This window comes from Oncorhynchus masou, chromosome 28 (genome assembly GCF_036934945.1).
Source record: "Oncorhynchus masou masou isolate Uvic2021 chromosome 28, UVic_Omas_1.1, whole genome shotgun sequence".
NCBI classification, from domain to species: domain Eukaryota; kingdom Metazoa; phylum Chordata; class Actinopteri; order Salmoniformes; family Salmonidae; genus Oncorhynchus; species Oncorhynchus masou.
In genome coordinates, this window is record NC_088239.1 from 81,169,101 (window position 1) to 81,188,497 (window position 19,397).

Here is a 19,397-nt window from a genome sequence, read left to right on the forward strand (position 1 = left end):
TAAGAAAGCCTCAGTCTTGTTTTAAAAGCCTGTAATACGTCTCTCTATGTATCATGTTTTCAACTGACTGAAATTTGAGATGATCATTATGAGGTAAGACCTTAAAGGGGGGGGGGGGGGTCATATGTGATTATAATATGTTATAATGCATTATAAACCACATCGTAATGCATTCAACATAACTGTCAGCGTTAAGTAGTGTTATAGCTTTATAGCTTTTACACACACACATTAACAGGACTGTCAGATAACTCTGACTATTTACTGCTGTAGCCCTAAGACCCTAGCTGTCACTGCAAAATGTACAGGCATATTTTCCATTTTGGAAAGATGGGTTTCGGGGAAAAGCAAAGATGACAAATGACACCAGAAATTGAATCTGAATTTAATCATTTTGAATTCGTATAAGGAAATTGAATCCCATTGAATTTGTATAAAAATGAAATGTAATGCTATTGAATTTGTGGCACTAGTAGGAAATTGAATCTGGTGGCACTAGTATCACTAAGTGTCTGAAGGAAAAGTTGAAAATGGTGGTCCATATAACTCTGAAATTTAAAAGTGTTGATATATCTGGCACACAAGAACTGGACACACATTCACCCAAATTAAATACTATCAAATTAAAATGATAAACAACAAATGCTGTTAAACACCATTTGACCAAATATTCAACATTTTAAATAATCAAAGTGAAATAAAATGTGTTTGGCTGTCCAAACAGGAAAGTAAAAACAAGAGGTATCAGTCAACCTAAAAATCGCTGATTTTCACACTGCGCAAATTAACTTCATTGCAATCATTCATTGTGCTTAAATTATATGAACATCATATTGTAGTCCGAGCTAGATTAATCATAAGGACTTGATCATCTCAATGAATTCAACATTTGACATTGTAAACTATAGTCTTCTTCACCAAACCATAGTTCAAATAGCTGTACAAATTAACAATTCCTATACATAGAAAACTCTTAAACAAAGGGCTGAATTCAGTCAAACATGTCTTAGTCTCAAACATGCCTTAGTAAATAGAGATACTGCATAAATTAGGCTAACTACCCAGATGCCTAATTACAAAGCTAGGAGCATCTACTTATAAGAGGTGGCTTGCTTGTTCTTTTACTAGCCTGGTCTCAGACCTGTTGTCTACTTCTATAGCCTGGTCCCAGATCTGTTGTTTCCTTCTATAGCCTGGTCCCAGACCTGTTTGTGCTCTTGCCAACTCCATTGCAAGTCAAATATGACAAGTATTGGCATGACAATGGCTGACAAGGAGTTGGCATGATAGCACCAACAGAATGGCCCTCAGGCTAGTATTTTACAGTACCAGAACCACATTGTTATTTTATTGAGGGGATAAGGCATTCACACTGGTTTGACTGAATTGGACCCTTAAAAGAATCCCTGACAAACTTCTCAGCTGTCATTTGACAGTAAATATAATCACTTTCCATCACATTCAGACCCCCGGGTTCAAATAGTACTTGTTTTATTGAGGTGGTCGTACAATGGAACCACTGGAACAGATTGAAAAGTACAAGTAAGGAAATAAAGACTACTTGGACCTGGGTCTGGTTACATCTCAGAGTAACACAAGATGGTAATGACTAACTGGCAAACTGTTGAAAACAAGGACATAGTGCATGATGCCCTTAATGAACTAGTGCTGTGCCAGTGGACTGTACCATCTCAACACAGTTACTGGTCGACACCTAACAAATGTTCTTCTGCGAAGCACACCTACTTTGGTTTAAATTATGAGCCTTAACTATATGTATAAAATAAATACAATAAAACATTTTTTTTTTTAAATTACTACTATTTGTAGCAAAGCGTATGGACCGTTTCTGATATTAAAGTTCATATCTACGTTGGTTAGTGTAGTAGGTCAGAACGAAGAATTTTGGGTGGCCAGAATGTGGTCATTGGTGCCTCAAAACACGACGCCTCTATTTAGTCTGCCATTCGTCTTTATTTCGAGGAGGAACTAGTGACACTTTTATGACACCCCATCCGCAAATTAAAATGGCACAGACGGACAGTGGAAGTGCTGATTGCCGAGGTTCACTGGTCTCAAGTCAATTTAGCCTTCTCAGCTGAAATGTCTTGACAATAGATCTGGAAACCAGAGGAAAACAGTTTAATTTAGTAAAAAAAAGAAAGAAAATCAGATGAGGCACAATTTAACCCCCCCCCCCCACCCGAGGGTATTTGATGTTCCATGAATATAAGACAGACCCCCCCTCCTGTTCATCATTAACCCACTCTGTTGATCCTGACCCCTCATATGAGACAATTTCATACATTATACACAATTAGGAATAGACCCAATTGACGGACTCTCGGTCCCTCTTCGAAACAGGCACAACTATGCTGCCACCGTATCAGTGAACCAAATCGGTTGGTGGTTTTAGCTACGCTTAACCACTATAGCTTCCGCTCGCCAGCCAAAATGCTGCCGTACAGCATGTTCGTGAGGGGAACGTAGCTTTTCTCAGAGAAATCCAGGAAATAGAGAGGTTCACAGATTGTTGAAGGGTTGAATCCGCTCTCCACTAGATTGAATTTCTGCTGCTTGAAGGTTCCCGTCATCTCCATTGATTCCTACAACATAGAAGTATAAGATGTGATTTTATTAAGATGTGATTTTATTTTACCTTTATTTAACTAGGCAAGTCAGTTAAGAACAAATTCTTATTTTCAATGATGGTCTAGGAGTAGTGGTGTAATTGCCTGTTCAGGGGCAGAACAACAGATTTGTACCTTGTCAGCTTGGGGATTTGAACTTGCAACCTTCCGGTTGCTAGTCCAACACTCTAACCACTAGGCTACCCTGCCGCCCCATTATTCCATATTCTGATCTGTATTCTCTGTTTGTAGGACTATTTTGTCAATGACCCAAACAGAAATTAACTTTCACAATCTAAAAGTGTACAATTACACTTTATGCTAAAATAATTATTTGACAACTTGGCAAGCATTATTCAAAAACTCTGACATATTCATCCGTTGATAATCAAAATACAGAATGTCCATATAGATTACACAAACCAAACCGCAGAATAATATTAACATAAAAGCTTAACTATACAACCCGTCAAAACCTTGAATCCTTCAATTACAAAACAATAGAAATGTAATCAGAATTTCAGTTTACTTCTTGAATTTAAATGGAATTGACCCTAACCCTGGTAAGATCTGCATGGAAGTATATTTTCTGGGTGATTTAAATATTGACTGGCTATCATCAAGCTGCCCCCAAACTTCAAACTGTAACCAGTGTCTGCAACCTGGATCAGGTTTTCAATCAACCGACCAGGGTAGTTACAAACAGCACAGGAATGAAATCATCAACATGTATTGATCACTGTTTTACTAATGCTGCAGATATTTGCTTTAAAGCAGTATCCAGATCCATAGGATATAGTGATCACAATATAATAGCCATATCTAGGAAAACCAATGTTCCAGACGCTGGGCCTAATATAGTGTTTAAGAGGTCATACAAGAAGTTATGTATTGATTCATATGTTGATGACGCAAATAATATTTGCTGGTCTGTGGTGTGTAATGAGGAGCAACCAGATGCTGCACTTGACACATTTATGAAAGTGCTTATTCCAGTTACTAATAAGCAGCACCCATTAATTAAATGACTGTAAAAACTGTTAAATCCCCTTGGAATGATGAGGAATTGAAAAATTATTTTGTTGAGAGGGATGAGGCAAAAGGTATGGCAAATAAGGCAGCCCAACGGATTGGAAAAGGTACTGCTAATGTAGAAATAATGTGACTAAACAAAATGTTTAAAAAAATACACTATGAAACAAAGATAAATTACATAAAGAATGATAGAAAAAAAGCTTTGCGGTACCTTACATGAAATTTTGGGGAAAAAAAGCCAACTCGGTTCCTTCAATTATTGAATCAGATGGCTCCTTCATCACAAACATTGATATTTGCAAACTACTTTAATGACTTTTTCATTGGCAAGATAAGCAAACTTAGGGATGACATGTCAGCAACAAACACTGACACTACACATCCAAGTATATCGGACCAAATTATGAAAGACAAGAATTGTACTTTTGAATTCCGTAAAGTCAGTGTGGAAGAGGTGAAACAATTATTGTTGTCTAAAAACAAAGACAAGCCACCAGGGTCTGACAATCTAGATGAAAATTACTGAGGATAATAGCAGATATGATATTGCCACATATTCGGTCTAAGCCTACTAGAAAGTGTGTGCCCTCAGGCCTGGAGGGAAGCTAAAGTCATTCCGCTACCCAAGAATAATAAAGCCCCCTTTACTGGCTCAAATAGCCAACCAATCAGCCTGTTACCAACCCTTATTAAACTTCTGGGGAAAATGGTGTTTGAGCAGATACAATGCTATTTTACAGTAAACAAATTGACAACAGAATTTCAGCACACTTATGGGGAAGGACACTCAACAAGCACAGCACTTACACAAATGACTGATGATTCGCTGAGAGAAATTGATTATACAATTATTGTGGGGGCTGTCTTGTTAGACTTCCGTGCAGCCTTTGACATTATTGATCATAGTCTGCTGCTGGAAAAACACATGTGTTATGGCTTTACACCCCCTGCTATAATGTGGATAAAGAGTTACTTGTCTAACAGAACACAGAGGGTGTACTTTAATGGAAGCCTATCAAATATAATCCCGTTAGAATCAGGAATTCCCCAGGGTAGCTGTTTAGGCCCCTTGCTTTTTTTTTTTTTTTACTAACGACGTGCCACTGAGTAAAACCAGAGTTTCTATGTATGCATATCACTCAACACTATACACATCAGCTACTACAGTGACTGAAATGACTACAACACTCAACAAAGAGCTACAGTTAGTTTCAGAGTGGGTGGCAAGGAATAAGTTAGCCCTAAATATTTATAAAACTAAAAGCATTGTAATTGGAACAAAACACTCACTAAATCCCAACTAAATCTTGTAATAAATAATGTGGAAATTGAGATGACTAAACTGCTTTGAGTAACATTAGATTGTAAACTGTCATTGTCAAAACATATTGATGCAGTAGTAGCTAAGATGGGGAGAAGTCTGTTTATAATAAAGCGATGCTCTGCCTTCTTAACAACTCTATCAACAGGGCAGGTCCTACAGACCCTAGTTTTGTCGCACCTTGACTACTGTTCAGTCGTGTGGTCAGGTGTCACAAAAAAGGACTTTGCAATTGGCTCAGAACAGGGCAGCACAGCTGGCCCTTGCATGTACACAGAGGGCTAATATTAATAATATGCACGTCAATCTCTCCTGGCTGAAAGTGGAGGAGAGATTGACTTCATCACTACTTTTATTTATGAGAGGTATTGACATGTTGAATGTACCGAGCTGTCTGTCTAAAACTACTGGCACACAGCTCACACACCCATGCATAACCCACAAGACATGCCACAAGAGGTCTCTTCACAGTCCCCAAGTCCAGAACAGACTATGGGAGACGCACAGTACTACATAGAGCCATGACTACATGGAACTCTATTCCACATCAAGTAACTGACGGGAAGCAGTAAAATTAGATTTAGCTGCTTTGGCAGCAGCTAATGGGGATCCATAATAAATACAATTTCAAAATGGAACGTTCTCTACAATGACATTGACCTGTCAGTGCTGTAGTGTACACATGTGACCAGAAGAGGCCACCACTATAACAAAATATTTCTTAGCACTTTTACAATCAATCATTGACATCCCTTACAGATAAGCAAACGATGATCTATTCATTCCTGTCTAATTACTGTCCTACCCTTGGTAAGAGAAGCTTAAGTAAACATTTTAAAAACAGAGTCAACAATTCAAAACACTGGAAAAAGTGAACATTAGAAAATTGCCTCTACTTCATCAGATCATGGCAAGGAAGTCAGTGTGTCAAACGGTCCTTACCTGAAGCCTTATGAAGAGAGGACGAGCATAGCCTGGTAGATCATTGAGGACGTGGTCAAATAGCTTCTTCCCGCTAAACTCACATTCAGGCCTCACGATGATGGCGGCCATTCCGGCTCTTCCCTCATTTCCTGTGAATACAAATGGTGCCCCATTAGTCACTTTGTGTTACTCCAATTTCACCCCCTTTCATTACGGGTGGCTCATTTGAGATGGACGTGACAAAAGGCCTTTCACTTCAGTTCTAGGCAGGGAGCACAGTGAGACCCATATGGTATGCTATTCCTTATATAGTGCACTACTTTTGACCAAGGCCTATAAGGTCGTGCACTATATAGGGAATATGGTGCCATTTGGGACACAGTCCATGACATCTTCCACTGTGTGGCATAGTCTAATTGGAAACATTACATAAATCATTAATCTCAAATGGGGACAATTATTCTGCAAACACAAGGTCTTTCATGCCACCACAGTGTGATTGCCGAAGCAGAAGCATAGCAATGGGATCGTGGTATTTTACTACATGGAATCACACACAGAGAGACACGTACACCACACATAGACACAAACATGTACACACACAGAGATAGAGACACACAGACAGACACGTACACCACACATAGACACACACATGTACACACACAGGGATAGAGACACACTCACAGACACTTACACCACACACACACACGTACACCACACATAGACACACACACAGAGATAGAGACACAGAGACAGGACATCACACATAGACACAAACCTGTACACACACAGAGACAGGACATCTGTACCTGGAATTTCCACCCCATAGACATTGGCCTCTTGGATAAAGTCTACCAGTCCGAGCACCTCTGTCACTTCTGTTGTTGCCACATTTTCACCCTTCCATCTGAAATCATAAATAAATCAAAAGAGGCTGGGAACGTTTGTCTCTAAGAGTGAGTGAAAACAAGTCCCTTAAAATGTGTCCCCTAAATTAACTGAAGTATTTTCAATATTACCTTATTGGTCAGAAAGGAGGCACACACCACCCCCCCCCCCACACCCATATATTTGTATGATGAAATGAGCAGTCATGAGCTGTCATGACATTATGTAAAGTCAGTCATATTATGACATACAGTACTGTAATTCTGACAGAGTGACTTCATCTTTTCCATTTTCATTCAACACACACGTGCCATCAGTTGTCCTGCCCGTCTTAACTCAATGTGAAGGATGACATCCGCCTTCCCAGTGAGCAAAACTGGTTTGAATTATATACTGTAATTTCAACGACAAAACTGTTTTCAAATTACATCTCACTTCAACCAAATTTTGCCCACTGGGTCACGAGGCGAGTAAACTATTACAATAACCCAGATTAAACGTGATCATGTCAATTCAGATTCTCTACCTGAAAGTGTCCCCCACTCTGTCCTTGAAACAGATAAAGTCCTCAGCATCTTCAGCCATGAGGTCTCCAGTGTTGAAGTACACGTCTCCCTTCACGAACACGTTCCTTATCAACTTCTTCTCCGTCAGTTGTTTGCTCCCCGCGTAGCCAAAGAAGGGACTGGAGGCGCTAATCTTGGACAAGAGAAGACCCGTCTCACCTAGGGAGAAGACACACAAAGGGGAAAGTAAATAGTTTGGTCAGAATTTTCTGAATGTCTGCCATCATTCCCACATGAAGTTGTTCCTAACCATGTGACCTGACATTCTAGAGTCGGCAGCGCAGTTCAACATTGGCCTATAGCACAGCATGGGATGCCTATAGCACAGCATGGGATGCCTATAGCACAGCATGGGATGCCTATAGCACAGCATGAATGCCTATAGCACAGCATGAATGCCTATAGCACAGCATGGATGCCTATAGCACAGCATGGATGCCAATAGCACAGCATGGGATGCCTATAGCACAGCATGAATGCCTATAGCACAGCATGAATGCCTATAGCACAGCATGGGATGCCTATAGCACAGCATGGATGCCTATAGCACAGCATGGATGCCTATAGCACAGCATGGGATGCCTATAGCACAGCATGAATGCCTATAGCACAGCATGAATGCCTATAGCACAGCATGAATGCCTATAGCACAGCATGAATGCCTATAGCACAGCATGGATGCCTATAGCACAGCATGGGATGCCTATAGCACAGCATGAATGCCTATAGCACAGCATGAATGCCTATAGCACAGCATGAATGCCTATAGCACAGCATGAATGCCTATAGCACAGCATGAATGCCTATAGCACAGCATGGATGCCTATAGCACAGCATGAATGCCTATAGCACAGCATGAATGCCTATAGCACAGCATGGATGACTATAGCACAGCATGAATGCCTATAGCACAGCATGGATGCCTATAGCACAGCATGAATGCCTATAGCACAGCATGAATGCCTATAGCACAGCATGGATGCCTATAGCACAGCATGAATGCCTATAGCACAGCATGAATGCCTATAGCACAGCATGAATGCCTATAGCACAGCATGGGATGCCTATAGCACAGCATGGGATGCCTATAGCACAGCATGAATGCCTATAGCACAGCATGAATGCCTATAGCACAGCATGAATGCCTATAGCACAGCATGAATGCCTATAGCACAGCATGGGATGACTATAGCACAGCATGAATGCCTATAGCACAGCATGAATGCCTATAGCACAGCATGAATGCCTATAGCACAGCATGGGATGACTATAGCACAGCATGAATGCCTATAGCACAGCATGAATGCCTATAGCACAGCATGGGATGACTATAGCACAGCATGAATGCCTATAGCACAGCATGGGATGACTATAGCACAGCATGAATGCCTATAGCACAGCATGGATGCCAATAGCACAGCATGACAATACCTTAATTTTTAGGAGAGTGCTCAAGGAGGCCATTTGATATATTGACATATTTTTCCATATGGGTGTAATTATCAAAAGCAACCCCAAAAAAAGCAGCCATTAGCCAACCCAACGTCTCTCAATGCATGGTGGAAATATCGATTGGTTTTGTTACATTTTTGCTGCCCAGTCCAACAAAAAAGTCAGAACATACTGACAGGGTCCGTCAATCAATTTACTACTAAAAACAACATTCCTCCCGTCTCAATTCCATTCAATCTATCACCACACCCCAACCATACCCTGGCGACAACAATGCCTTCACAAATGCGTTTCAAGTGTTTTGGTTACAAACAGGCCTGCCGTGAACCAATGTTGTTATGTTTGTTTCTACAACAGCGGCAAATCAATTTCCCCATTATGGGATAATAAAATCTATGATTGTAAATTGGAGTACAATTCAGTATACAACTGTGAGCAACCAATAAAAACAGTACTACTACAACACCAACATGTACTACTACTACAACATAATAATAATAACAATAATAATAATAACAACAATGTGTACTACTACAACATAATAATAATAACAACAACGTGTACTACTACAACATAATAATAACAATAACACCACCACCACCAACAACGTGTTCTACTACTACAACACCACCACCACCAACAACGTGTTCTACTACTACAACACCACCACCACCAACAACGTGTACTACTACTACAACACCACCACCACCAACAACATGTTCTACTACCACAACACCACCACTACCAACAACGTGTACTACTACTACAACACCACCACCACCAACAACGTGTACTACTACACCACCACTACCAACAACGTGTATTACTACTACAACACCACCACCAACAACAACGTGTTCTACTACATAATAACAATAACAACACCAACGTGTACTACTACTACAACACCACCACTACCAACAACGTGTACTACTACATAATAATAATAACAACACCAACATGTACTACTACTACAACACCACCACTACCAACAACGTGTACTACTACTACAACACCACCACCAACAACAACGTGTACTACTACTACAACACCACCACCACCAACAACGTGTACTACTACTACAACACCACCACCACCAACAACGTGTACTACTACTACAACACCACCACCAACAACGTGTACAACTACTACAACACCACCACCACCAACAACGTGTACTACTACTACAACACCACCACCACCAACAACGTGTACTACTACTACAACACCACCACCAACAACGTGTACTACTACTACAACACCACCAACAACGTGTACTACTACTACAACACCACCAACAACGTGTACTACTACTACAACACCACCACCAACAACAACGTGTACTACTACTACAACACCACCACCAACAACGTGTACTACTACTACAACACCACCACCACCAACAACGTGTACTACTACTACAACACCACCAACAACGTGTAATACTACTACAACACCACCACTACCAACAACGTGTTCTACTACTACAACACCACCACCACCAACAACGTGTACTACTACTACAACACCACCACCAACAACAACGTGTACTACTACTACAACACCACCACCAACAACAACGTGTACTACTACTACAACACCACCACCACCAACAACGTGTTCTACTACTACAACACCACCACCACCAACAACGTGTACTACTACTACAACACCACCACCACCAACAACGTGTACTACTACATAATAACAATAACAACAACAACATGTACTACTACTACAACACCAGCACCACCAACAACAACGTGTACTACTACTACAACACCACCACCACCAACGTGTACTACTACTACAACACCACCACCACCACCAACGTGTACTACTACTACAACACCACCACCAACAACAACGTGTACTACTACTACAACACCACCACCAACAACATGTACTACTACTACAACACCACCACCACCACCAACGTGTACTACTACTACAAAACCACCACCACCAACAACGTGTACTACTACTACAACACCACCACCACCGTGTTCTACTACTACAACACCACCACCACCGTGTACTACTACTACAACACCACCACCAACAACGTGTACTACTACATAATAACAATAACAACAACAACATGTACTACTACTACAACACCACCACCACCACCACCGTGTACTACTACTACAACACCACCACCACCACCACCACCGTGTACTACTACTACAACACCACCACCACCACCAACGTGTACTACTACTACAACACCACCACCAACGTGTACTACTACTACAACACCACCACCACCAACGTGTACTACTACAACACCACCAACAACGTGTACTACTACTACAACACCACCAACAACGTGTACTACTACTACAACATAATAATAATAACAATAACAGCAACAACAACGTGTACTACTACTACTACTACTACTATTTGAGTTATTACCCTTGTTAACGTGTTGACAGAAGCCCTGGCTGTTCCTGACCGGCTCATCTCGGACCATGTCATACCTTACCAGGTCATACTTGAAGAGGAGCTGCAAGAAAGGAAAAGGAAAAAAAACATACAAAGGACTACATTATAATTCATTTGAGTTGTGGGCAGTAGGGCATTAGTAAGATATATATCTGTATTTAAGCCATTAAGCAAAGGGTCTCTGGTCACATGACATCATGCATTCAACCTATTAGGGTTTGTTCTAAACAGGTTTTTTATATCGTCCCTTTCTGTTATTTTTTAAACCTATGAAATCGACATTAAATTACTTCACCAATGGATAGAGCCGCTTGCTACGGAGTGGGCAAGCTATGAACCTGTATCGGACAGACAAGTGTAGTGTAGGGTGCGACAAATTTTGCGGGTGAGGAGAGCGCTGGGCATCTCGTTGTTATGACATGTGTTATCCTCCCTTACTGACCCACAGAAATATACCTACGGAGATGTTTGATCTTCAGAGAGTAGGCTTACCTAACGTTGGACCAGAGCTACCTAACATTGGACCAGAGCTACCTAACATTGGACCAGAGCTACCTAACGTTGGACCAGAGCTACCTAACGTTGGACCAGAGCTACCTAACGTTGGACCAGAGCTACCTAACGTTGGACCAGAGCTACCTAACATTGGACCAGAGCTACCTAACGTTGGACCAGAGCTACCTAACGTTGGACCAGAGCTACCTAACGTTGGACCAGAGCTACCTAACACCACCAGAGCTACCTAACGTTGGACCAGAGCTACCTAACGTTGGACCAGAGCTACCTAACATTGGACCAGAGCTACCTAACATTGGACCAGAGCTACCTAACATTGGACCAGAGCTACCTAACGTTGGACCAGAGCTACCTAACGTTGGACCAGAGCTACCTAACGTTGGACCAGAGCTACCTAACGTTGGACCAGAGCTACCTAACATTGGACCAGAGCTACCTAACATTGGACCAGAGCTACCTAACGTTGGACCAGAGCTACCTAACATTGGACCAGAGCTACCTAACGTTGGACCAGAGCTACCTAACGTTGGACCAGAGCTACCTAACATTGGACCAGAGCTAGCCCTTGACCAGGACTCAGTTCCATTACATTACACATAATGCCACCTAGAGTTTGAGTGCAGGACCAGAGTTAGCTAACTAACAAGCCCGTGTGTGCAGAGCGACACCAGAACTCAAATTAAAAACACGTCTTACCTTTTTGTAATGAATAAATCCAATGTGAAACGTGATAACTACAGTTTCCTTACCTAGCATTGAAAAAGTTAATTCATTGCTCTCTAAAAATCTCTGAATCAGGCCTGTAACATTAGTAGCTACAGTAGACTATGCATGCTTCAGGGGAAGGTAGCGCACACACACACAACCAACCAACCGCCAGGTAGGTAGTCACTGGAATACGTTTGAGTGACAGTGAGAACTTTACATAAACGCTTTGTTGCAGTTTTTTTATGAGACTGGAGGGAAAAAATGCCCTGGAATGTACCCCAACCATGCTCATAAAATAACGATTCTGTTTCGGAACAGAATAGATCACCTTCATTCGTAGTTCTGGTTCTGTTCTTTGGAAGAAAAAAGAAAAACGTTATTGTCCCTTTTCCTGATCTGTTCCCTGAACAGGTTCCAACCCCTGGTTGAAAGCATTCCTTCCGTACATCATTACCGTATAGGCCGTTGCACAAGGCCATTTCCATAGAAAGTCAGTATTCTTGAGAAATAATGTATGTGTTGTGAGAGTGCACGTCTAACAGATAAAAAAAAAAATGTTTAATCCCTTGTGGAATTCCACAAAAGGTATCAAATGCTCCCTTTCTTTCGATTTGTTCAATTCTTTCGATGTTCAATAGTTCTACAAAATCTGATTTAATCAAGTATCTTCGTGTTGTTGCAATGCCCTCAGCAACACTGTACTTCTGTTATTGATGCACATATGCACATAAAAAAACACCCACACAATGAATACCTTTCACTCCAGGGAATCTGTACACAAACACACACAAACTCCAGGCATGTTAGTTTCTTAAGCATTGATAACCACTCTCACACACACACACACACACACACACACACACACACACACACACACAAAACACATCACCCCTATTGCAATGTGCAGCCTATGGTATCAAATATGTGGATTAACCCATTGCATAACCTCTCCCCTGACTCAAATCCATAAACTCCTTTGGTTATCAACAACAACAAAAATCACTTTGGCAGTGTAACGCAATGAATACTGCACAATTTTGAGCTTTCCAATAAATGTTTTCCAGTACTGTTAGTTAGCTTAAATGGAAAGATTGGGTCTGGCACACAAAGCTACACTGTGTAGGTTTAGCAAAAAAGGTTGGACACTGCGACTTCCTGTTAGAGAAAACTCAAAACCAGACATTCATTCTCAGAAGGCAGCAGCATCCCAAATGGCACCCTATTCCCTACATAGCGCACTACTTTTGACCAGGGCCCATAGGGAAGTCTCTGAGGGTTCAGTAAGCACAGAAATAGTAATTGAAAGAGCTACCTAACATTGCAGAATAAATGGGTAATACTTTCAGGGTAACACGTTATGCTGATGTACTGTTTATGAATGCATTACTTATGGGTTATGAATGCGTTAAAGTACCTATGTAGGTACCCTTCTAATAAAAAGGTTATGCATTAAAAATTTCACTTAAAATGTAAAGAAGAAGACATTCCGCAGTCACACATTCCGCAGTCACACATTCCGCAGTCACACATTCCGCAGTAAGGGAGGATAAACAAAACTGTCAGCAAAACTAACATCATGTCACTTCTACTCTTGCTCCCCGGCGCTCGACGTTGCAAGTTCACGCACCATTACGCACACCTGCCGCTATCGTTACGCGCACCTGCCGCTATCGTTACGCGCACCTGCCGCTATCGTTACGCGCACCTGCCGCTATCGTTACGCGCACCTGCCGCTATCGTTACGCGCACCTGCCGCTATCGTTACGCGCACCTTTTACCTTACCTTTTTGTAATGAATAAATCCAATGTGAAACGTGATAGCTACAGTTTCCTTACCTAGCATTGAAAAAGTTAATTCATTGCTCTCTAAAAATCTCTGAATCAGGCCTGTAACATTAGTAGCTACAGTAGACTATGCATGCTTCAAGGTAAGGTAGCGCACACACACACAACCAACCAACTGCCAGGTAGGTAGTCACTGGAATACGTTTGAGTGACAGTGAGAACTTTACATAAACGCTTTGTTGCAGTTTTCTATGAGACTGGAGGGGAAAAAAATGCCCTGGAATGTACCCCAACCATGCTCATAAAATCATAAAATAACGATTCTGTTCCGGAACAGAATAGATCACCTTCATTCGTAGTTCTGGTTCTGTTCTTTGGAAGAAAAAAGAAAAACGTTATTGTCCCTTTTCCTGATCTGTTCCCTGAACAGGTTCCAACCCCTGGTTGAAAGCATTCCTTCCGTACATCATTACTGAATAGGCCGTTGCACAAGGCCATTTCCATAGAAAGTCAGTATTCTTGAGAAATAATGTATGTGTTGTGAGAGTGCACATCTAACAGATAAAAAAAAAAAAATGAATCCCTTGTGGAATTCCACAAAAGGTATCAAATGCTCCCTTTCGATTTGTTCAATTCTTTCGATGTTCAATAGTTCTACAAAATCTGATTTAACCAAGTATCTTCCTGTTGTTGCAATGCCCTCAGCAACACTGTACTTCTGTTATTGATGCACATATGCACACAAAAAAACACCCACACAATGAATACCTTTCACTCCAGGGAATCTGTACACAAACACACACAAACTCCAGGCATGTTAGTTTCTTAAGCATTGATAACCACTCTCTCACACACACACACACACACACACACACACACACACACACACACATCACCCCTATTGCAATGTGCAGCCTATGGTATCAAATATGTGGATTAACCCATTGCATAACCTCTCCCCTGACTCAAATCCATAAACTCCTTTGGTTATCAACAACAACAAAAAACACTTTGGCAGTGTAACGCAATGAATACTGCACATTTTTGAGCTTTCCAATAAATGTTTTCCAGTACTGTTAGTTAGCTTAAATGGAAAGATTGGGTCTGGCACACAAAGCTACACTGTGTAGGTTTAGCAAAACAGGTTGGACACTGCGACTTCCTGTTAGAGAAAACTCAAAACCAGACATTCATTCTCAGAAGGCAGCAGCATCCCAAATGGCACCCTATTCCCTACATAGCGCACTACTTTTGACCAGGGCCCATAGGGAAGTCTCTGGGGGTTCAGTAAGCACAGAAATAGTAATTGAAAGAAGCAGAATAAATGGGTAATACTTTCAGGGTAACACGTTATGCTGATGTACTGTTTATGAATGCATTACTTATGGGTTATGAATGCGTTAAAGTACCTCTGTAGGTACCCTTCTAATAAAAAGGTTATGCATTAAAAATTTCACTTAAAATGTAAAGAAGAAGACATTCCGCAATCACACATTCCGCAGTCACACATTCCGCAGTAAGGGAGGATAAACAAAACTGTCAGCAAAACTAACATGTCACTTCTACTCTTGCTCCCCGGCGCTCGACGTTGCAAGTTCACGCACCATTACGCGCACCTGCCGCTATCGTTACGCGCACCTGCCGCTATCGTTACGCGCGCCAGCCGCTATCGTTGCGCGCACCTGCCACTATCGTTACGCGCACCTTTTACTTTACCTTTTTGTAATGAATAAATCCAATGTGAAACGTGATAACTACAGTTTCCTTACCTAGCATTGAAAAAGTTAATTCATTGCTCTCTAAACATCTCTGAATCAGGCCTGTACCATTAGTAGCTACAGTAGACTATGCATGCTTCAGGGGAAGGTAGCGCACACACACACACACAACCAACCAACTGCCAGGTAGGTAGTCACTGGAATACGTTTGAGTGACAGTGAGAACTTTACATAAACGCTTTGTTGCAGTTTTTTATGAGACTGGAGGGAAAAAATGCCCTGGAATGTACCCCAACCATGCTCATAAAATAACGATTCTGTTCCGGAACAGAATAGATCACCTTCATTCGTAGTTCTGGTTCTGTTCTTTGGAAGAAAAAAGAAAAACGTTATTGTCCCTTTTCCTGATCTGTTCCCTGAACAGGTTCCAACCCCTGGTTGAAAGCATTCCTTCCGTACATCATTACTGTATAGGCCATTGCACAAGGCCATTTCCATAGAAAGTCAGTATTCTTGAGAAATAATGTATGTGTTGTATGAGTGCACATCTAACAGGTAAAAAATGTTTTTTTTAAATCCCTTGTGGAATTCCACAAAAGGTATCAAATGCTCCCTTTCTTTCGATTTGTTCAATAATTCTACAAAATCTGATTTAATCAAGTGTCTTCCTGTTGTTGCAATGCCCTCAGCAACACTGTACTTCTGTTATTGATGCACATATGCACACAAAAAAACACCCACACAATGAATACCTTTCACTCCAGGGAATCTGTACACAAACACACACAAACTCCAGGCATGTTAGTTTCTTAAGCATTGATAACCACTCACACACACACACACACACACACACACATCACCCCTATTGCAATGTCCAGCCTATGGTATCAAATATGTGGATTAACCCATTGCATATCCTCTCCCCTGACTCAAATCCATAAACTCCTTTGGTTATCAACAACAACAAAAAACACTTTGGCAGTGTAACGCAATGAATACTGCACATTTTTGAGCTTTCCAATAAATGTTTTCCAGTACTGTCAGTTATCTTAAATGGAAAGATTGGGTCTGGCACACAAAGCTACACTGTGTAGGTTTAGCAAAACAGGTTGGACTCTGCGACTTCCTGTTAGAGAAAACTCAAAACCAGACATTCATTCTCAGAAGGCAGCAGCATCCCAAATGGCACCCTATTCCCTACATAGCGCACTACTTTTGACCAGGGCCCATAGGGAAGTCTCTGAGGGATCAGTAAGCACAGAAATAGTAATTGAAAGGAGCAGAATAAATGGGTAATACTTTCAGGGTAACACGTTATGCTGATGTACTGTTTATGAATGCATTACTTATGGGTTATGAATGCGTTAAAGTACCTATGTAGGTACCCTTCTAATAAAAAGGTTATGCATTAAAAATTTCACTTAAAATGTAAAGAAGAAGACATTCCGCAGTCACACATTCCGCAGTCACACATTCCGCAGTCACACATTCCGCAGTAAGGGAGGATAAACAAAACTGTCAGCAAAACTAACATCATGTCACTTCTACTCTTGCTCCCCGGCGCTCGACGTTGCAAGTTCACGCACCATTACGCGCACCTGCCGCTAACGTTACGCGCGCCAGCCGCTATCGTTACGCGCGCCAGCCGCTATCGTTACGCGCGCCAGCCGCTATCGTTACGCGCGCCAGCCGCTATCGTTACGCGCGCCAGCCGCTATCGTTACGCGCGCCAGCCGCTATCGTTACGCGCGCCAGCCGCTATCGTTGCGCGCACCTTTTACCTTACCTTTTTGTAATGAATAAATCCAATGTGAAACGTGATAACTACAGTTTCCTTACCTAGCATTGAAAAAGTTAATTCATTGCTCTCTAAAAATCTCTGAATCAGGCCTGTAACATTAGTAGCTACAGTAGACTATGCATGCTTCAGGGGAAGGTAGCGCACACACACACAACCAACCAACTGCCAGGTAGGTAGTCACTGGAATACGTTTGAGTGACAGTGAGAACTTTACATAAACGCTTTGTTGCAGTTTTTTATGAGACTGGAGGGGGAAAAAATGCCCTGGAATGTACCCCAACCATGCTCATAAAATAACGATTCTGTTCCGGAACAGAATAGATCACCTTCATTCGTAGTTCTGGTTCTGTTCTTTGGAAGAAAAAGGAAAAACATTATTGTCCCTTTTCCTGATCTGTTCCCTGAACAGGTTCCAACCCCTGGTTGAAAGCATTCCTTCCGTACATCATTACTGTATAGGCCGTTGCACAAGGCCATTTCCATAGAAAGTCAGTATTCTTGAGAAATAATGTATGTGTTGTGAGAGTGCACATCTAACAGATAAAAAAAAAAAATGAATCCCTTGTGGAATTCCACAAAAGGTATCAAATGCTCCCTTTCGATTTGTTCAATTCTTTCGATGTTCAATAGTTCTACAAAATCTGATTTAATCAAGTATCTTCCTGTTGTTGCAATGCCCTCAGCAACACTGTACTTCTGTTATTGATGCACATATGCACACAAAAAAACACCCACACAATGAATACCTTTCACTCCAGGGAATCTGTACACAAACACACACAAACTCCAGGCATGTTAGTTTCTTAAGCATTGATAACCACTCTCACACACACACACATACACACACACACACATCACCCCTATTGCAATGTGCAGCCTATGGTATCAAATATGTGGATTAACCCATTGCATAACCTCTCCCCTGACTCAAATCCATAAACTCCTTTGGTTATCAACAACAACAAAAACACTTTGGCAGTGTAACGCAATGAATACTGCACAATTTTGAGCTTTCCAATAAATGTTTTCCAGTACTGTCAGTTATCTTAAATGGAAAGATTGGGTCTGGCACACAAAGCTACACTGTGTAGGTTTAGCAAAACAGGTTGGACTCTGCGACGTCCTGTTAGAGAAAACTCAAAACCAGACATTCATTCTCAGAAGGCAGCAGCATCCCAAATGGCACCCTACTTTTGACCAGGGCCCATAGGGAAGTCTCTGAGGGTTCAGTAAGCACAGAAATAGTAATTGAAAGAAGCAGAATAAATGGGTAATACTTTCAGGGTAACACGTTATGCTGATGTACTGTTTATGAATGCATTACTTATGGGTTATGAATGCGTTAAAGTACCTCTGTAGGTACCCTTCTAATAAAAAGGTTATGCATAAAAAATTTCACTTAAAATGTAAAGAAGAAGACATTCCGCAGTAAGGGAGGATAAACAAAACTGTCAGCAAAACTAACATCATGTCACTTCTACTCTTGCTCCCCGGCGCTCGACGTTGCAAGTTCACGCACCATTACGCGCACCTGCCGCTATCGTTACGCGCACCTGCCGCTATCGTTACGCGCACCTGCCGCTATCGTTACGCGCACCTGCC

At 41.5% G+C, this 19,397-nt stretch overlaps 1 protein-coding gene across 2 annotated transcripts in view; it reads right to left on the bottom strand.

The window, feature by feature from the left end:
• Positions 1–373: 373 nt before the first annotated feature.
• The window catches only part of slc27a6 (solute carrier family 27 member 6), a 40,012-nt gene continuing 20,988 nt past the window's right edge, over positions 374–19,397 (bottom strand). Inside the window, exons 6-11 of one of the 2 annotated variants that reach the window (XR_010452144.1) lie at positions 11,238–11,328; positions 7,325–7,523; positions 6,720–6,817; positions 5,929–6,059; positions 1,206–2,606; positions 374–1,173 (exon numbers count right to left, since the gene is read on the bottom strand). Coding sequence is in view for 1 of the 2 variants with exons in the window: in XM_064943566.1 (XP_064799638.1) it covers positions 2,430–2,606; positions 5,929–6,059; positions 6,720–6,817; positions 7,325–7,523; positions 11,238–11,328 (696 nt within the window). In the remaining variant the exon portion in view is untranslated. Of the gene's footprint in view, positions 2,607–5,928; positions 6,060–6,719; positions 6,818–7,324; positions 7,524–11,237; positions 11,329–19,397 lie in introns of both variants that reach the window. The other variant, XM_064943566.1, reaches the window with a different exon arrangement.